We start from the raw sequence: 21,902 nt of genomic DNA, 5'->3' as shown, positions 1-21,902 counted from the left end.
GCACGTTTTTGCCTTTTTTAAAGTACATTTTTATGGTATAAAATTAAGTAAAATCAACTCACATATCTGAATAACCTGGTACTTAAATAAATGTAGTAACATTTAATTGAGCATTTTCTTAATTGAGCGTTTCCTTATAAATGCATTTAGCTATATACCACATGACATACGGAAGCCTTCCACTTGGAAGCTTAAATGCATGCAATTAATTTTATTGGACAATATCACCTTGAATTGCTGGTAACAAGAAAGAAACTGGCACTTTTATTCACCAAAGTTTCTTTCAACTGATCACAATGTGTAGTCAGGACATTAATAACATGAAAAATGACTACTTCAAAGAGTTCTCTTCAAAAAACCGTCCACGTGCAGCAATGACAGCTTTGCAGATCAGTTTGTCCAGATACTCAGGTGACCTTTCACCCCACACTTCCTGTAGCACTTGCCATAGATGTGTCTGTCTTGTCGGGCACTTCTCACGCACCTTACAGTCTATCTGATCCCACAAAAGCTCAATGGGGTTAAGATCCGTAACACTCTTTTCCAATTATCTGTTGTCCAATGTCTGTGTTTCTTTGCCCACTCGAACATTTTCTTTTAGTTTTTCTGTTTCAAAAGTGGCTTTTTCATTGCAACTCTTCCCATAAGTCCTCCTGAGTCTTCTCTTTACTGTTGTACATGAAACTGGTGTTGAGCGGGTAGAATTCAATGAAGCCGTCAGCGGAGGACATGTGAGGCGTCTATTTCTCAAACTAGAGACTCTGATGTACTTATCCTCTTGTTTAGTTGCACATCTGGTCTTCCACATCTCATTCTGTCCTTGTTAGAGACAGTTGTGCTTTATCTTTGAAGACTGTAGTTACACCTTTGGATGAAATCTTCAGTTTTATGGAAATTTCAAGCATTCTATCGCCTTCATTCCTCAAAAGAATGATTGACTGATGAGTTTCTAGAGAAAGTTTCTTTTTTGTCATTTTTGACCTAATATTGACCTTAAGACATGCCAGTCTATTGCATACTGTGGCAACTCAAACACAAACACAAAGACAATGTTAAGCTTCATTTAATGAACCAAATATCTTTCAACTGTGTTTGATATAATGGCAAGTGATTTTTTTAGTACCAAATGATCAATTTAGCATGATTACTCAAGGATAAGGTGTTGGACCGATAGCTGCTGTCTAGATTTGATCAAAAATGACTTTTTTCAAAAAGTGATGGTGCTGTTTTTTACATCAGTAATGTCCTGACTATACTTTGTGATCAGTTGAATGACACTTTGGTGAATTAAAGAACCAATATCCTTCTGAAACAGCAAAATCTGTACATTATTTCAAACTTTTGACTGCCAGTCTATATATATATATATATATATATATATATATCATGAATAGATCATTTTGAGAAGAAAATGAACTTCATACTTCAGAAAAAGAGAAGTTACCAAAAGTAACAACAGAATCAACAATCTTAATCTTGTGAAACCATGCAAGCTCATTAATTATTCAAGCCTATAGCATGCTAAGAACACCAACTTTGAAAAGCTGAATAAGGCTATTTTGAATAAGTATCGACTTGATTTTTTATTTTTTAAGTGTGGGGTCCCATTGCTGCCTTTTTTAAATGAATTTTAACAACAACAACAAAAAAAAAACCTTCCGGTAATTATTTCTTTTTACACAAATGATGTTGCTCCATTAATAGTCATGCATATTTTCAATCTTGATAAACTTTGCGACAAGTAAAAAAGCACATTTTTCTAAAGGGGTAACAGCGTCATAATGGCCACAAAGATGCAAAAAAGGACATAACTTTACACAGAAAAGGTTATTAAGTGATTGTATCACACAAAAATCATGTTAACGTGCATATTGTTTACATCTTGTGTCTATACTTTTGAAACACTGAGTATTTTAACGTTTACGGATTGGCCCCATTCACTTCCATTGTAAGTGCCTCACTGTAACCCAGATTAGGGACCAGTCAAAATAAAACATTTTGGAAATCAACATTATGCCACAAATGCTGTCGATTGAGCTTAACTTTTATTGAAGCTGGAATATTCCTTTAAGAATGCTGTGAAGACAAACCGAATGTTTTAGTGCATTTAATGTGAATTCTGCCACACTGTATTGGAGATGTAAAAAACTTATAGGTATAACGAGGCAAAATCTGTTTACATATTGCAAACAAAAGTCTAGGCTAAATGTTTTGTAATCAATATAGACTATTTTAAATATTGTATAAATCAACTTGCACTTAAGATCTGTGAAGAGGATGTTTGCCGGGTCTTCTGGAAACAGAAGACAAGTAAAGCACAGGGCCCAGACGGTCTATTACCCACTTGTCTAAATGCCTGTGCTAACCAGCTGGCCCCCATCTTCACACATGTCTTCAACACATCACTGGAGCACTGTGAAGTTCCCAGCTTTTTCAAATGCTCCACCATCATCCCTGTCCCAAAGAAACCCAAGACTGACGGACTAAATGACTACAGACCCGTCACCCTGATGTCTGTAGTCATGAAGTAATTTGAGAGACTGCTGATGGCCCCCCTGAATAATGACACTGGACCCTTTCAGGATCCCCTGCAGTTTGCCTATCATGCTAACAGTCAATATGGTACTGCATTATATTCTGCAACATCAAGACAGACCAGGGACTTATGCAAGGATTCTTTTTGTGGACATCAGTTCGGCATTCAACACCATCATCCCTGCTCTCCTATGGAATAAATTAACCCAGCTCTCGGTTCCCACCTCTATCTGTCAGTGGATCACCAGCTTTCTGATAGATAGGCAGCAGTTAATAAGACTGGGTAAATTCACTTCCAGCACCTGTACGATCAGCACTGGTGCCCCCCCAGTGATGTGTGTTCTCCCCACTACTCTTCTCCCAGGACCCCTCTGTCAAGCACCTGAAGATTGCAGACGACACTAAAGTCATCAGCCTCATCCAAGATGATGACGAGTCTGCTTACAGATGGTTGGCTGGTGCAGTCAATACAACCTGGAGCTGAACATGCTCATAACAGTGGAGGTGATAGTATACATTAGGAGGAACACCCCAACATTGATCCCCTTACCATTCTAAACAGCACTGTGGCAGCAGTGGAGTCATTCAGGTTCCTGGCACTACATCTCACAGGACCTGAGACCCACATTGACTCATTGTGAAAAAGGCCCAGCAGAGGTTGTACTTCCTTCGCCATCATAGGAAGTTCAACCTGCCACATGTGCAGCTGATACAGTTCTACTCAGCAGTCATTGAGTCTGTCCTCTGCACTTCAATAACTGTCTGCTTTGGTTCAGCTACAAAGGCAGACATCAGAAGACATCAAAGGACAGTTTGGACAGCTGAGCGGATTATTGGTTTTCAACTTTCCACCCTCCAAGGACTGTACACTTCCAGAGAGGGCAGAAAAGGGCTGGAAAAATCACTTGGACCCCATTCACCCAGCACACTATATTTTTGAACTGTTGCCTTCTGGCCGGTGTTACAGAGCTCTGAGCACAAGAACCGTCAGGCACAAGAACAGTTTCTTCCCTCAGGCCATTCACCTTATGAACAGTTAAAATGGCCCCAATACTCTTCATTGTGGCAAAACAATCATGTGAACTGTATATCTGTATATGACTGGGACCGAGCGCCATCTGGGCAGAGTGAGGCCGGGAAGAAATGTGGTCAATGAGGTCTACCCGTGTGCCACACCGGTCTCGCGTTCCAGTGAGGGGCAGCGGGAGTATTTAAGGAGTGGCGACAGCGGCAAACCGGAGAGAAAGAGACATACGAAGCTGTCTGTGTGTGTCTGCATGTCAGTGGGGTGTATGCTAAATTGCAAACCTTTTGTGTACTGCTGAAAAGCGGTGACTTATTGTATGTGGCTGAAAAGTGTTTTGTCAAGCCGACCCCAGCTACCTCCGTTCCTTAATTGTTACAATAACATATATTATCAACATTATTTGACTGTTTACGTACAGTATATATGTTTATATGTATATTTCAAATGTTTGTATGTATATGTTTGTGGCATGGAGGGGTGTGGTCATGTGTCGGTCTGCGGGAGAGAGAGATAGTTGACAGTCTGTAAACTATCTCTCTCCCCCGCAGACCGAAACACGACCACGCCCCCCCATAACGTAATATAGTCTGGAAATATTATATGAATATATTATAACATGAACTATACTTTGAATGTAATAGTCCAACAAAATTCAAGACAAAAAGCATACGTTCCTAAAGGGGTGCCTTTAACCCTATTTTACTGTGTAAATACCATCTGCATGAATATAAAAATCATTATGTACCATATCAAAACACCACGTATAACCACGGTATTTGGATTTTTATACGGAAGCAACCAAACTTTAAAATTCAAATTTACTTTAATAAACTGGAACAGTGTATGTACAGTATGTGCATACTAGTCTCTATACAATAGCTCTTTCTCTATATATAAGCACTGTTATATACATTATATAAAGCCTCAGGCTTTATGTAGGACTTCAAAGAAAAAAGACACTGGAAATGTATTCACGAATACCGGTCAGAGACGGTAGATGGCGATAACTGCAAACAATATTAACTGACTGTCACCTAGAAGAAGATATTGTTTGTTTGTTTTTCCTTAAAAGAAGAAGAGATTGTTTCAAGAAGAAATTGGTTACACACAGTGACACACACACACACACGCACGCGCACACATCTTTACGTCCATTAAGTTTATTTATGTGTCTGTTTTGTAGACTATAACTTTCAGTTAAAATGAAACTACTGCAGTAAAATGTTCTTGCATGCCTGTTCCTGGAGATCTGTACATTGGACACTGATATTTTATAAGGATGTGTCACGTGTTTGTAAAGTACGTTAAACGTGATCGACAGTTACAGGTTCTGCCCGACGTGAGAGGATCGTTTATTGGAGAAAAAACAAAAAGGTTAATAGAGGAACACGATTAAAAAAAAATTAAAAAGTAAGTAGCAAACATCTATCTATTAAAAATCTCTCTCTCTCTCTCTCTCTCTCTCTCTCTCTCTCTCTCTCTCTCTCTCTATATATATATATATATTTGTCATCTACTCACCATCCTGTCGTTTAACCTGTGAAGTGGCGTGTAGTCCCGTGAAATTAGGGATAGTCCCTTATCGTCCCGTATTGAATCAATACATTTGAAGTAAGGTATTCTTAGCTAGCAACATGAGGACAGACCATAAACCATAGATTTCCATTCAAGACTTTGCCTAATCTTACTCTTATATTTATTTATTTTAAGTACCATTTTTCAGTAATTTGTCCCCAAAGTAATTGCTGATTTTTAAAAATTAATCTCATTATTATTATTTTGTCCCCCAACAGTGCACATTGTGATCCGCCGATACCAGTCCTCGGACCGGAAGGATGTTGAAACGCTTTTCCGTGATGCATTAGAGGAGCACATCAATCCTGCATTCATCTACGCCATGACCCAACCTCTACACATCACTTTAAGTCTCATCGTTTACATTGGTACTTATGTAATGAGTGGAGAATCTGTTGTACTGGCCTTACTGGTTGGAGGATTCTGGGTTGGCCTGGTTTATTTCTGCTGCCATGAGTTCTACTCTGGCTACGTCCGGGCGAGGCTGCGCACAGACATGCAAGACATTCTGAGTTATTATCTCCATAATCTAGACAACTGCTTTTGGGTTGCAGAAGCTGAGATGGACGGCAGGCCTCGGATTTTGGGTATGGTGGCTGTGGAAGCCAAAAATGACCCTGGAAGTGATGGGAAAAAGTATGGAGAGCTTTTCCGAATGATTGTTTCGTCCACCTGTCGCCGAACTGGTCTCGGTTTACGGTTGGCTGAAACTGTCGAAGACTTCTGCAAGGAACGTGGCTGCACAAAGATTGTGCTTTCGACCACTTCTACTCAGAGAGCAGCCGTGGCGTTGTACTTTAAGTTGGGTTTTAAACTTGTCCTAGTTCATACTCAATCTGAGTCCCTTTCGTGGCTAGTCTGGATGACCCGAGTCACAATTCTGACCATGGAGAAAGACATTTGAACATTAACTGGTGGTTATTACTATTTTCAACTGTTTAAATAGTAACTTCATTGAAACTATGAATTAACACAAATAGAAGTATACATTTATGTAGTGACCAAAACATTTAAAAAAAAATTGGTTTCCCATTAGACATAGTACGTTTTTGAATTGATAGTTTATCAGCGTGGCTATATAATGGATATAATGGTTTATTGCAAGCCAGCGAAATTAGATGGTGTACATTGTTTTAGATCTACTGACAAACATCTTTTTTATTACTGTTTTTGTTTTCTTTCATTATCATAGTTGCATATGGAACTTTTTTACAGTCTTTTCATCTAATTGGTTACAGCTTTTATAATGCTATTATATCACACACATGCAATTGAAATTTGATTAAAGATTTTTCACTTTTGAAACAAGATTTGATTCCTTATTTATTGCTTTCGTGTGCAATTCTTTCTCTTTAACCCTTAAATGCATGGGAATTTCACCAACCACTTACATTTTCTTGTCTTTAGAGACCCGGCACTTATATCAATCACAAATGGATCTACAAAATGCCCAGATAGTGTCAGATTTTCAAACAATCAAGTCAATCGCTGAATCAACAGCGCCACCTTGAGTAAAAATAACCTGTTTCACTGTTGAGCCAAAACTTTATGACCAGCTGCCTAATATGCTGTTGGTCCTCCTGCTTTCTGCCAAAACAGCGCCGACCTGCCAAGGCATGGACTATTCAAGACCCCTGAAGGTGTCCTGTTGTATCTGGCACCAAGATATTAGCAGCAGATCCTTCAATTCCTGTAAGTTGCAAGGTGGAGCTGTCATGGCTCGGACTTATTAGTCCAGCACATCTCACAGATGCTCAATCGGATTGAGATCTTGGGAATTGTGGGCCAGAGCAACACCTTGAACACTTCATCGTGTTCCTCAAGCCATTCACCAACAATGCCTGCAGTGTGGCAGGTGCATTATCCTGCTGAAAGAGGCCACTGCCATCAGGGTATACCATTGACATGAAGGGGTGTACCTGGTCTGCAACGATGTTTAGGTAGATCGCACGTGTCAAATTGACGTCCACATGAATGGACAGACCCACTGTATCCCAGCAGAACATTGCCCAGAGCATCACACTGCCTCCAAGATCTTCCCACAGTGCATCCTGGTGCAATCACTTCCCCAGGAAAATGGCACACTCGTACACGACTGTCCAAGTGATGTAAACTAACTCATCGGACTAGGCGACCTTCTTCCACTGCTGCAAGGTCCAGACAGGATAGCCTTCGTTGCTTTCAGACACCAATTAGTCCTGGGCGCCCAACTCCCTGTTGCCGGTTTGTCCCTCCGCGGACCATTGTCGGTAGTTACTCACCACTGCTGACCTGGAGATGCTCTGAAACAGACCCAGTCGTCTTGGCCTTAACAATTTGACCCTTGTCAAAGTCGCTCAGGTCTTTACTCCTGCCCATTTCTCCTGCATTCAACACAACGACTACAAGAGCTGATTGTTCACTTACCATCTAATCTCCCCAGACCTTGACATGTGGCCTTGTTAGGAGATGATCAATGTTATTTGCTTCACCTGTGAGTGTACACACATATGAAATACTGATAAATCACCACTGCTGTTAATTCATTGTTGCTCAGAAAGTCACCGTGATAAAGTATTTATTTGAAGGAAAAGTAGTGCTAATTTTTAATAAATACATTTCTTTTTATATAAACTTATATAAATATGACATAATCATAAATATATAAATTATGGAAGTGCAAAAAAAAAAAAACTGGCACTCTTATGTACCTTGGTCATCTAATGATGCTATACAATTTCAGTACATTATTATTATTACTATTATTATTTGTGTGTGTGTGTGTGTGTGTGAGCGTGTATTTATCACTTTGTGGGTACCAAATGTCCCCATAAGGATAGTAAAACCCAAAATTTTTGACCTTGTGGGGACATTTTGTCGGTCCCCATGAGGAAAACAGCTTATAAATCATACTAAATTATGTTTTTTGAAAATGTAAAAATGCAGAAAGTTTTCTGTGAGGGTTAGGTTTAGGGGTAGGGTTAGGTTTAGGGGATAGAATATAAAGTTTGTTCAGTATAAAAACCATTATGTCTATGGAAAGTCCCCATAACGCATGGAAACCCAACGTGTGTGTGTGTGTGTGTGTGTGTGTGTGTGTGTGTGTGTGGCCTTTTTTGTGTTACACTATAACAATACTAGCAATACTAAAGCGGTGTGGGCACAACTCAGGGTCCAGGTTGGAAACAAGTTTGTAGTCTTGAGTCCGAGTCTTGACTCTTACTCGAAAAGGGCTTAACCCTGAGTCCAGTCAAGTATATATATATATATATATATTCATTGTCTAGTTATACCCAAAAATGAAAATTCACCCTCATGCCATTCCAGAACCATGGCTTTCTTTCTTCTCCAGAACACAAATTAAAACAGTTTTAGAAGAATATCTCAGTTCTGTATGCCCATACAATGCAAGTGAACGTTGGCCAGAACCTTAAAGCTCCAAAAAGCACATAAAGGCAGCATAAAAGTAATTAATAAGACTTCAGTGATTTAATCTATGTCTTTAGAAGTCATATGATAGGTGTGGGTGAGATCGATAATCCTTTTTACTCTAAATCTCCACTTACACTTTCAGGTCTTAATGTGAAACTATACAGGCATCACATGTGACATTAAGATGTGAAGGTCTAGATATAGAGTAAAGAAAATTATTTAAATATTGATCTGTTTCTCACCCACACCTATTACATAGCTTCTGAAGACATGGATTAAACCACTGGAGTCTAATGGACAACTTTTATGCTGCCTTTATGTGATTTTTGTAGCTTTTCAATTCCAGGAATGCCACTATATTGCAAGCACGGAATAAGTTGCACGAAAACGAGAATCACAAATCAAGACTTAATAGCAGATAACTGACTTTCAAAAGGCTTTTGACATCATTTGAGGTTTTCTAATACTAGTATAAACACAGGTGGCAATCGAATATTTCACTTTATTGCATTACTCTGTTGGCATCCTGCCATTTGTTTTGACTTTGAGTCCACACAACTCTCAGGTAAATGACACTGAATATTGGGCCAAAGCAAAGGGACGTTGGGCAACCGGGGTTAAAGTTACAGTAGTTGGTGTTATATCACTTGGCAATGTTGTTGTGTGCCTTTCTGTCAAAACATCGGGTTCGTAGCTTGTGAAATACCAGAACGTGATGACATTATTTAATCTGTGTCAGTCCAATGTCAGTTAACAGAGTCAGAGTGGCCAATTACCCCAACCCACCCACTCCATACGACCCCTGACAACAGGTAAATAAAGGCTACCACCCATGCAGTGAAACATGATTTTTCTCAAGAGATATATAAATATAATAAATATATAAGAGGACAACAATCCATTTGAATATTCTAATACGTTTGCATATTTCATATGTGTTACTTGCTACTATTCTGTGCATTTTCTTCCCAATATTAGAATCTGTTCTTATACTATGGGGAGACTGGGTCTAGATCTGTATATGATAGTCCTTGGGTCAACATTAATTAGCCTATAATAAATACTAAATGTAAATGTAATTATATTTAATTATAAATTAATTATGATAATTATATATTAAGTATAAATGTAATATATTGAATATATACATATGGCTTTCTTTTTTATTTTATTTTTGATGGGCAATAATGTTGGAGATGTTCAGTTCCACCATTATTAGGACATTAGTATATACAGTGGGTACGGAAAGTATTCAGACCCCCTTAAATTTTTCACTCTTTGTTATATTGCAGCCATTTGCTAAAATCATTTAAGTTCATTTTTTTTCCTCATTATTGTACACACAGCACCCCATATTGACAGAAAAACACAGAATTGTTGACATTTTTGTTAAGTTCTATCTTAACAAAAATGAACAAGATGTTTACTTAAATCCCCCATCAGAAATGCTCGTTCTGGTTTGCTGACATCAGATTGTCTGACATGTCTTTAGGGGTGAGGTTTTGAGTCAAAACGGCATTTCGGGGTACATAAATAGAAAAATCGCTTATAAACTCGCTTATAGCAACATTCATAAATAACCGCACGAATAGTTACCAAACATTTCATTTTCGACTTTTTTATGATATCTAGATTTTGAGACAGAATTATGAGCTCAAAATGTATTATGAAATGGACCAAATGAGAGCAGGTTAAGTGGGATGAATTATTTTTCATATCAAAAGTATGGTGGTTTTATGGCACAGTGGTGGCATTAGATGGTATTATCATGGCCTTGAATGATTGTATTCATGTAACCTGTCATTTTTAAATGACATGCAGATATCATATACACTGTATACTGTAGATCTCTACATCATTTTGTACTTGACCTCTTAAAAGAAACGAATAGATTGTTTTGTCTGAAGTTTATTTGCTTAAAATCAGAACATCTTATTGAGAAAAAAAGTGGTTTGAAGTTTACAATATACAGACAATACATTACACATATACTATATTTGCTATGTTGTGTAACTATATATAAATACAATGTTGCATTTGTGTTTTATAAAGAAAAATAAAACATTTCTACACACTTTTTTGTATTAAAAATAGTAATTTTACATAATACTGTACATGGAACAATTTAAGTACTAAATTGCGTAGATATTTATAATAATTTTAAAGTTATAGTTATAGCAACAATTACGAGAACACCATAAATATGTCTTTTATACTGTCATTTTCATAAACTATATAAATAGAACAATCATATTTACTACTTGTAAAAAAATATTTGTACATTTAAAGTTGGAGGTATAAGTGTGAAACAGGTACATTCTGTTATTTATAGCAGCATGAATGCCTCTTGGTGTTTCCGATCCACTGATTTGAAGTCATTAATGGTTAATGTTGGTACCTGCAAAGACAAAAATGAGTGTCAAAATACTGTGTGTCTCATTCTGATATAAACAGTAGAGGAACAAAACAGTGTACACAATAGAATTAAACCATTACTAATATATTTATAGTCTTAAATTCAACATTTTAGTATGTATTTTTCAGTACCTCATCGGGGGATAAAAGCAACAGGAAGTTCTCGACTCGGAACCAGATTTCCTAAATGCAACGCGTCTACGGGCTCGTTGTCTGTGGCCACAATCTCATAATCGCGTAGAATCTGTAATGTAGCATAAAAGATCCAATGCACAACACGTTAGGACGTAGAGAAAAAATATAGATATACACAAGATAATAAACCGTGTTATGATGAACTTTTTTGGCAAAAAGTCAACTTCTTAAAATCAACTTCGGGAAATCATTGAGGGTTTGAAAAATAAGAGGGCTTGCTGATGTCAGCAGAAAAGAAAGTCATTTCGGAGGCGGAGCAAGTTATTCAATTTTCGATTGAATAAAGATTTCAAAGACAAACATTGTTTTTTCTACTTCTTAAGAATAATGTCCACTGATGAATCTTTGATAATAAGACCAGGAACAAGTATTAAGTAATGAAGTACGGTCGATTTGGTCATGTTGATTTTAAAAGTTTAAGCAAAGAAAAACGATGCCTGGCTGCCTTGCCAAGTAAACTTACCCAGCATAAACCCAGTTGGATCTGCAGTTCGGCGAGGCGGCGGCCAATGCACATCCTCTTTCCTATCCCAAAGGGCACGTGTGCAAAGGGGTTGATGGTGTTTTTGTCTTGAAGCCAGCGTTCTGGTCTGAACTGCTTTCCATTGTTGAAATACTCCTCGTTTGAACCAATAGCCTGACTGTTGATCATCAGTACAGTCTAATAATATAAAGAAGTAGGGTTAAGTAGAATGCACTGACATTATAATGAAAACATTCAATGAATAATACTTCAAAGCTGACATAGGCCTTGCGTTTTCTTTCTATGCCACTAGTGGCTCCCTTCCTAAAGTCAGCATGTTTTATCATCTGCCAGGCGAAAGCCTTATTACTTGTATTGCTTCTGGAAATAAAACAAAAACTAGCTATCTGTTTGTTTTCCACCCCTGTCTTCCATTGTTTGGCCAAACAGGTAATCCCACCCAAACCCACGTCATTGGTTGAGTTGAAGCTGAAATGTTGAAGCGCTCAAATAAACAATGTTTTGAAAGTGCCAAAGAGCCACAGTGTTTAGTATAGTTGTCTCCACCAGCCTGATCTCATGACAATTATGTGTCTGTGGCTAAATGCTTTAATATTACGCAATTACTATCACGTATCGCGGCACTTCCAAGGTGAAATATGTCCACTGTGTGGTGCTAAAAGCGAGTTCAATGTACTCCCAAACAGATGTGGTTTTTGAGGTTAATGCTCCATCAACTGTCCTACCCTAAGCCTTAAACCTAAACCTAACCAGTAGTGTCATAAAAAGCAAATGTATGATGAAAAATGCAATCACATCATTTTTATGACACTTTTGACTCGTGTGCTAATCAGGACTCGCACCGCTGTCCTTTACACCGCAAGTTCAGCGCTTTATCGGTTTTTCTATCAATTGAATCATGCTCCAACAACCTTGTAAATGCTATTGGTTATGTAATGCTAACGGTAAAACGCGAACAGGTCAAAAGTAAGTATTACTGAATAAAAAATCTGTCATTTTAATCATGATTTGTATAAAAGTGAATGGAAGTCATTGTTGTTGTAGCGCCTCTAGTGTTCATTTTACCAGTAAACTGGCGCAATATGTACAACGAGCCACAAAATAATCATTTTGCAAAAATGTAGGTATATTATCATTATTCTATATGACCTGCTAGGTTCATTAACAGGTGTAATGACTACATAGGGGGCAGTATGAGATTAGCACAAATAATAAGATACTCACGCCTTTAGGTAGAGTGTAATCGCCCAACACAGTGTCTTTGTGTAGAGTACGGCTAGTGAACGGCACTGAAGGTGAAAGTCTAGGGGAGAGAAAAAAGCAAAAACATTATACCTCTTGCTGTTGTGAATTTTCACAGAATTTCCTTTTGTACATGCGAGAGTGCGTAAACTGAAAGGTGTGAGGCAACTCAAGGCTTAGATAATCCCACTTATACACTGTAAACATTCCCAGCACATGCCTCCGCATAAGCCGTCTTTAATGTCCAAGGACATATCTCACCACCGCAAGGCATGACTCGCACTTGGATCGAGAAGTGTGATGGTAAAAACATGACTTCACTGAGCTGTGAATTCCAGTCTGGGACCATTATGTTCTTCTGTGGCTTTCTCACTTGTCAGCTGACTAAACGTCGTCATGACCAGTCTAATCTACTGGGCGACGCCCTATAAATTCCCATGAGTTTATTCTATAGAACGATTGTGGTGGCAGATTTATTCTTTAAGTAATGCTATAAGTAATTAATCGGACCACAGATCACCTCGTGTGAACCATTTACAGCGGCCTTGTTGCCAAGAATTTAAACATGACTAAAGTGGATTATCTATGCCAGTATTATGTAAAAAAAAAAAGAAAGAAAATAAAATGAAAATCCTGTTGTCATTTACTTTGTCATTTACTCAAATTCATGACATAGTTTTGTGTTCCCTCACAATAGTTTTGCATTCCCTCATAGTAAGTTTTGCGTTCCCTCATAGTAAGTTTTGCATTCCCTCGCAATAGTTTTGCATTCCCTCATAGTAAGTTTTGCGTTCCCTCATAGTAAGTTTTGCATTCCCTCGCAATAGTTTTGCATTCCCTCATAGTAAGTTTTGCGTTCCCTCATAGTAAGTTTTGCATTCCCTCGCAATAGTTTTGCATTCCCTCATAGTAAGTTTTGCGTTCCCTCATAGTAAGTTTTGCATTCCCTCGCAATAGTTTTGCATTCCCTCATAGTAAGTTTTGCATTCCCTCATAGTAAGTTTTGCGTTCCCTCATAGTAAGTTTTGCATTCCCTCGCAATAGTTTTGCGTTCCCTCATAGTAAGTTTTGCATTCCCTCGCAATAGTTTTGCATTCCCTCATAGTAAGTTTTGCATTCCCTCGCAATAGTTTTGCGTTCCCTCATAGTAAGTTTTGCATTCCCTCGCAATAGTTTTGCGTTCCCTCATAGTAAGTTTTGCGTTCCCTCACAATAGTTTTGCGTTCCCTCATAGTAAGTTTTGCATTCCCTCGCAATAGTTTTGCATTCCCTCATAGTAAGTTTTGCGTTCCCTCATAGTAAGTTTTGCATTCCCTCGCAATAGTTTTGCATTCCCTCATAGTAAGTTTTGCGTTCCCTCATAGTAAGTTTTGCATTCCCTCACAATAGTTTTGCGTTCCTTCGCAATAGTTTTGCATTCCCTCATAGTAAGTTTTGCGTTCCCTCATAGTAAGTTTTGCATTCCCTCGCAATAGTTTTGCATTCCCTCATAGTAAGTTTTGTGTTCCCTCGCAATAGTTTTGCGTTCCCTCGCAATAGTTTTGCATTCCTTCGCAAAAGTTTTGCATTCCCTCATAGTAAGTTTTGTGTTCCCTCGCAATAGTTTTGCATTCCTTCACAATAGTTTTGCGTTCCCTCGCAATAGTTTTGCATTCCCTCATAGTAAGTTTTGTGTTCCCTCGCAATAGTTTTGCATTCCCTCATAATAGTTTTGCAGTTCCCTCGCAATAGTTTTGCATTCCCTCGTAATAGTTTTGCGTTCCCTCATAGTAAGTTTTGCATTCCTCTAATAGTTTTGCATTCCCTCATAGTAAGTTTTCGCATAGTTTCTCCCTCATAGTAAGTTTTGCATTCCCTCATAATAGTTTTGCATTCCCTCATAGTAAGTTTTGCGTTCCCTCATAGTAAGTTTTGCATTCCCTCGTAATAGTTTTGCATTCCCTCATAGTAAGTTTTGCGTTCCCTCATAGTAAGTTTTGCATTCCCTCGCAATAGTTTTGCATTCCTTCGCAATAGTTTTGCATTCCCTCATAGTAAGTTTTGCGTTCCCTCATAGTAAGTTTTGCATTCCCTCGCAATAGTTTTGCATTCCTTCGCAATAGTTTTGCATTCCCTCATAGTAAGTTTTGTGTTCCCTCGCAATAGTTTTGCGTTCCCTCGCAATAGTTTTGCATTCCTTCACAATAGTTTTGCGTTCCCTCGCAATAGTTTTGCATTCCTTCACAATAGTTTTGTGTTCCCTCGCAATAGTTTTGCATTCCCTCATAGTAAGTTTTGTGTTCCCTCGCAATAGTTTTGCATTCCCTCGCAATAGTTTTGCATTCCCTCGCAATAGTTTTGCGTTCCTCGCAATAGTTTTGCGTTCCCTTGCAATAGTTTTGCGTTCCCTCTCAATAGTTTTGCATTCCCTCATAGTAAGTTTTGTGTTCCTCTCATAGTTTTAGTTCCTCTAATAGTTTTGCATTCCTCATAATAGTTTTGTGTTCCTCATAATAGTTTGCATTCCTCATAGTAAGTTTCGTGTTCCTCGCAATAGTTTTGCATTTACTGACAAATAGTTTTTTGTGTTCCCTCACAAAAATGTTCATGTTCCCTTGCAATAGTTTTGCATTCCCAAACAATACATTTTACGTTTCCTCACAATAGTTTTGCTTCATCTTACAATAAGTTTTGTGTTCCTAGTTTTACGTTCTCTTGGAATTGTTTTGTGTTCCTTCACAATAATTTTGCGTTTCCCCATAATTCATTTTCTGTTCCCTCACAATATGTTTTGTGTTCCCTCTTAATACTATGCGTTTGCTCAAAAAAGGTTTAACGTTTCCTCACAATAAGTTTAGCATTTTCTCACGAAATGGTTTGCATTACCTATTTGCATTATATAAGTTCTGCATTTCCTCGTAATAGTTTTGTGTTCACTCAAAATACGTTTTATGTTCCCTTGCCAATATTTTGGGTTCCCTCACATTATTAGCTTTATCAATTCCTTGTGAAAAATACCCAGTGATATTTCTACAGTAACTATAGTTCAACTATGCTATTTGTAGTAAAACCATAGTAACAACTAAATTAAGCATGGTTTTGCAATGCTCCACATGAGGGTCAGTAAATGATGATAATTTTTTAATTTTTTTTATATACTACCATATACAGTATAACAAGTCCCACCTCATGGACTCCTTCAGACAGGCTTTGAGGTAGGGCATTTTCTTGATGTGTTCAGCACATGGAGTCTGCCCAGCTGGAACCACAGCTTGGATCTCCTTCAGAAGATTGCCTTGTGCGCTGGGGTTACGTGAGAGGTTGAAAATAGCCCACAACATGCTATTGGCAGTCTGCAAGAGAAAAACAGGGATTTTCTTGGTCAAATGAGCCACAAGAAGTCTACTGTTCCAAACTATCAAGTTTCATTAGCGTCCAGACATTGTTCCTGCATTATGACAATTAACAGTGCCCTATGCATGCCCGGCTTCATTCTTCTGACTTAGCTGCATGATTGAACTAAGCTCTATCAAGTGTTGGATAAGAGGAGAACAAAGACGAGTTAAGTAAGCTATTTTTTTAGCTCACTCGTGTGTGACTCAAAAACAAGCTCCCTGAAAAACAAGCAGGGGTGTCTAGTGTTCTGGAGTGTGAGAGCGCGGCCGTTAGTACGTACTGTTTCCACTCCTCCGATCTGGAGTTCTGTTGTTGCGGCGTACAGCTCCTTCTTGGTGAGGTGACTATGGTGGTAGATATCACACAGGAAGTCGTCCGCTTCGCCGTTTGAGTGCCTCTTCAGTTTCTTGTCAATGTACAGTTTTGCTGATAGATAGACAGATAGATAGATTGTTTGATGAATTGGTGACAATGACCATATAACAACATATGAACATAATGAACCTACTGTATATAAATATGAACATTTGTAAAGATTTTTATGGTATTTGCTTAGGTACTTCAAAATATAGCACGGTCCCACAATGGTGCATGTTTAAAAACATGGTATTGTGTATGTGTGAGTTTGTGCTGTGTGCATGATGGAAGAGGACAGTAATATGAACGCCCCACTTGAACTCAAAGTATGGTATAGCACGCGCTGTTCTTGTTTTGCTGCAAGGAAGTCGCCGTGTTGCTGTATATGTGACACGTGCTTGTCAGTGAGCTGCCACTAATGCATCCAACAGCAGACAATAAACTATGAGTAATTCGGCCCCGGATCAACATTCCTACCCCTTCCTCCGCTCCTGCTACTACAAATATGTGGTTGAATTCTCATGCGCTTAGGTCACCTTGTTTACTACGATGGTTTAGTCTCTCGCTCTCACTCTCTCTCTCTCTCTAACTCTCTCTCTCTCTCTCTCTCTCTCTCGCTCTCACTCTCTCTCTCGCTGTCCGTGCACAGTGGGGTGTGTGTGTGGGGGGGTTCGGGGGACCCGAAAGCCATAAGTTCATGTGTCATCACTTGATAAGAAAAGCGCTTTGAACGTTTTTATGGGTCACACGTCATCTGATTAAGTACCTGTGCTAAAAATACAGTCCCACGCCTCTGTGTGGTCTTGCCACGTTTTCGTATTCCAGCTCTTATGAAGCTCCACTGGTGTCACCATCATTATTCCAAAGGTACTCATCATCTGAAAGCGAGAAAACACACCAAAATACTCAGTTGAAAGGCGAAAAGTGTTATGTTTAAACACATTTTTTGCGCATCCCATCCAGGCCCAGACAACAACATTGGCATTAGTTCATTGGCATCTGTTTGTCGAACAATGGCAGACAGGGGGGATATGGATTTCAGAAAGATGTGGAGCAATTTGGGAATGTTTCTTGGACAACTTGGAATGAGCTTGGAGGAAACAACTGAACTTGGAGAAAATCTGTTTTTGGTGAACCCAATGAACTGTGAACTGTTTGTAGCATATTTGCGTTCCCAAACTCATCAGAACAAGCCGCAGATAAAGCTTATGTACTTTAGAGCTCGCCTGGTTATCAGAGACACTGAACGTTCACTGGTCAAACTATAATGATGTCAAAGAGATGGTCAGTTTACCGTCTTGATTGCTGTGATAAAATCCATGGCCTCCTTGCTGACGCTTTCTTGCAGGAGCCCGAAACGTTTGTCATAGAGCACATAGCAAATCGCTAAAACATCAAAGAGAACAAAACATTAAATTCAGGAAATGTAACCTGTACTTTCTAAATAAAGTTTTCAAATAGAAATGAAAAGGCACATAGTTTCAGGTCATAGAAGTTTTGATAAGAGGGTTCTAATGTGCTGTAAAGACTCATCGAAGGGCCTTTCTTCTGACTACGATCTGAGAAATGAACTACAGAGGTTTCCATAAAAACTCACTTTCAAAGGACCACTTGTTCAGTTCGAAATACAAATCGTCGATCTTGCCATTGACATGCGCTTTCCCAATCCTCTTGATGAAATCAGCAGAAACCTTTGAAGGAGTCAACAAACAGTCATTTGTACAGACTATAACTATATATGGAATGTATTTAACCCTTGTGCGTCCATTTAAAAAAGTTAATCAGAGGTTCTTAGAGGACAAAAATATCTGCGTCAAAAAACTGCTAAAATAATACAATACATTAATATTATTTTCCACTTTCAATAATTCATTTTTTAACCAACATCAGTCCTGATCATAACTACCAAATATTCATTCCTTTTCAGGATTTTAACCCTTTAAATGCCAGTTTGTTTACATAATGCTACAGTTGCTTTTTTATGAAAATAATAATAATAGTAACAATTATTCTTATTTTCCATATACTAAATGCTCATAGTCTGGGATGTGTTAATCATTAGCAACAACATTGATTTTGATGCATTATTAGTTTTTGTGCAGTGTCAGATTTAAAAATAATCTCACACTCAGGACCTTAGAGGACAAAAATTTCCACATCAAAATACGGCCATAAAAATATTATATATTAATATTATTTTCCATTTTCACTGACTTTTTTTAACCAACATCAGTCCTGATCATAACTACCAAATATTCATTCATTTTCAGTATTTTAACCCTTTAAATGCCAGTTTGTTTACATAATTCCACTGTTTGTTTTTTTACACAAACACACGCACACAAATTTCTCAATACACACACATACAAAACACATTCACATTCATACCAACACACCCACAACATTTTAGCTGCATCATTTATTCTACTGGCCTGCAGTGCTCTATAATACAGCAAACAGAAAATAGGGGAAAAGCTTGTATTTGCTCCACAGGCTAAATATGAGAAAAATGGCGCCATCTGGTGGAAGATATTAAATATTTATATTTATAATCCAGTGCTCCGGAATAAAAAAATAATAACATAGAATTCATGATTTTATGCTTTAATGGCACTGGGATCAAATATTGCAGTTTGAATGGGTTTCAATGGAGACAGTTGTGTCCTGAAATGCCTATTTTGTGGCTATTTTGTGTACACAGTGTGTTATAGATGTATTATAGGAACTGAGGTTGAAATATCAAAATTCCCCCCAAAATACACACCTTTGGCAAAAGATATGCACTTGGCAATAACAGACAAAATGATCGAAAAGACAAAAATGCCCCAAAGGTCGCACAAGGGTTAAATTGTTATTTACATCAAAGCCAATTTTGAATGCGCAAGAACTCACTTGGTTTATTTTCCCGTCCAGTTTCATGACTTCAGTCGGTTTCATCAGTTTCTGCTGGAATGCGCTGCGCACCCGCTGCCAGTCTTTCCCCTCCCTGCGAATTTGCCAAAGCAGGTCAAATAAAAGAAATGTCTAGAAATAGTCAATAAAATCAGTGTTCTTTGATATTTACAATATGAGCAGTCCGTAAGCCTCGTCGCGCATATCTCTGTAAGCTTTCCATGGTTTGATCTCCAGTCGCTGTGGATAGCTGCTCTCTTTCCGGTAAAGCGCCTCTAATAAACACGGAGCGCCGATGTGCACCGAATCAAACGAGCCAAGCTTCATCCGGAAGATCTTTCCAAACTTCTTGTGGTAATCGATCTGTGTGGATTACAACGTAGAAACACGGATAAAGTCAATAATGTCCAATAGAGGAAATATGCAGTTGCATACTAAATGTATGTAGGCTATAAAATAATATTTTTTTTAAACATCATTATTGAGGCAAGGCAAGATTATTTATATAATTATATAATACAATTATATAAATTATGTAAATATAAATACTTTAAAACAAATAATAAAAATGTATAAATAAACATAAATAATAAAGTACATTTGTACATATCACAACATTTAAAACAAATCAAATTTGATTATTATTGTTAAACGTATTAAGTTTATTTATATAGCATATTTCATAAACAATGCTTTTTAAAGGTATACTAAATTAAATAAATATTATTGATAAACAAAGCAAATAAATTAGACTTTTTAGGTTAGTAGTTCATACCAGTGCCTCGTGTTGCTTTTTTAAACCTCCTTTGCGCAGGAGCTCGATGAGGCTGCCAAATAGCGGCCAGCTGGTTGGTCCAGGGATGGAGTCGAGGCTGTGCGCGCAGGGCGCGCTCACCGCAGCATCTTTCGAGTCGAGCACGCACACCGAGGATGTGGTCTTGCAGTGCTGAAGCCCTACAGACTTCTTTTTAAGAAGCTCCAGGATCTGAGGAGCCTTTTGGATCTGTGCTCTCATCTTGACGTGTGCGTAAAAGTGTCAGTGGAGTTCCTTAACACCTCACATCTTGCCACAATATATATACATTTATATATATATACCCGCGGCTGTGTTTATCTCATTCGGACGCGGGAACCAATCAGGGATCGTGTGTAGAGGTCGAGCCCACCATTCATTTATGGATCCACAATGGGGAGTATCGCATGACCCCACACATACCGAGGAAGTGCCCTCAAACGCGCTTTATAAATAAACATAAAAGAGGTGACGCGGTTCGCTTTGAGTTGTCCTGGCTCCTGCGATTGGAACAACCTTAACTCCACTCTCTGAGTCAACACTGCGACCACGCTTCTCCAGCTTGCGCAAATATTTGCTTAATAGCTACTGTGCGCAATAGTGGCCAAAGGCGCGCGGCAATCACAGTTGTTTGTATTTGTGCGATTGTGCCATATAACATCTAAAAGTGGAAATTCAATGAGGATCTCTCGCGTATCTATCTATCTATCTATCTATCTATCTATCTATCTATCTATCTATCTATCTATCTATCTATCTATCTATCTATCTATCTATCTATCTATCTATCTGTCTGACTGTCTGTCTAATTATCTGTCTGTCTATCTATCTGAATGTCTGTCTGTCTATCTGCAGTATCTATCTATCTATCTATCTATCTATCTATCTATCTATCTATCTATCTATCTATCTATCTATCTATCTATCTATCTATCTATCTATCTATCTGTCTGACTGTCTGTCTAATTATCTGTCTGTCTATCTATCTTTCTGTCTGTCTATCTGTCTGACTGTCTGTCTAATTATCTGTCTGTCTATCTATCTTTCTGTCTGTCTATCTGTCTGTCTGTCTGTCTGTCTATCTATCTATCTGTCTGTCTGTCTGTCTAATTATCTGTCTGTCTATCTATCTATCTGTCTGTCTATCTGTCTTTCTGTCTGTCTAATTATCTGTCTGTCTATCTATCTATCTGTCTGTCTATCTGTCTTTCTGTCTGTCTGTCTAAAGGATTTATTTATTAATAATATTTAATGCCTATAGAATGCATTTTGAATGCATTGTGATATATAAATAAACTTATCATGCCTTATAATAGTAATAATATAATAGTAATAAAGCATGTTTTATTTTATTTATATTTTTGTAATTAATATATATATATATAATCCATAATTTTGTTCATATGCATTTTTTTATATTATAGTTATATTATTTATGTTTTTCTTTCATCTTAACCCCATTCATTCTTTTTATAAATTTGTATCCATTTAGCTTCAATTAATGTTCACATCAACCATCAGAATGGGGGAAAAATGTGATCTCAGTGATTTGGACCGTGGCATGATTGTTGGTGCCAGATGGGCTGGTTTGAGTATTTCTG

At 38.0% G+C, this 21,902-nt stretch overlaps 2 protein-coding genes across 2 annotated transcripts; one reads left to right on the top strand and one right to left on the bottom strand.

Moving 5' to 3' along the window:
- Positions 1–4,627: 4,627 nt before the first annotated feature.
- On the top strand, positions 4,628–6,433 carry nat8l2 (N-acetyltransferase 8-like 2). The gene is made up of 2 exons (XM_052130176.1): positions 4,628–4,972; positions 5,356–6,433. Coding segments are annotated over exons 1-2 (687 nt in total). The 5' UTR covers positions 4,628–4,971; the 3' UTR covers positions 6,042–6,433.
- A 4,127-nt stretch (positions 6,434–10,560) lies between these two features.
- Positions 10,561–20,770, bottom strand: LOC127646480 (1,25-dihydroxyvitamin D(3) 24-hydroxylase, mitochondrial-like). The gene is made up of 12 exons (XM_052130175.1): positions 20,284–20,770; positions 19,681–19,871; positions 19,509–19,602; positions 18,214–18,307; positions 17,911–18,002; positions 17,383–17,494; positions 16,540–16,685; positions 16,050–16,216; positions 12,867–12,945; positions 11,622–11,819; positions 11,096–11,207; positions 10,561–10,946 (listed from the first exon to the last, which is right to left on the bottom strand). Exons 1-11 carry the CDS (start codon positions 20,521–20,523, stop codon positions 11,097–11,099), a joined length of 1,524 nt encoding a protein of 507 aa, XP_051986135.1. The 5' UTR covers positions 20,524–20,770; the 3' UTR covers positions 10,561–10,946; position 11,096.
- Between the last annotated feature and the right edge of the window lie 1,132 nt (positions 20,771–21,902).

Source organism: Xyrauchen texanus, chromosome 7 (assembly GCF_025860055.1).
Source record: "Xyrauchen texanus isolate HMW12.3.18 chromosome 7, RBS_HiC_50CHRs, whole genome shotgun sequence".
NCBI lineage: Eukaryota > Metazoa > Chordata > Actinopteri > Cypriniformes > Catostomidae > Xyrauchen > Xyrauchen texanus.
Note: the sequence above shows the minus strand (reverse complement) of the source record. Positions and strands in the feature narration are given on the sequence as shown.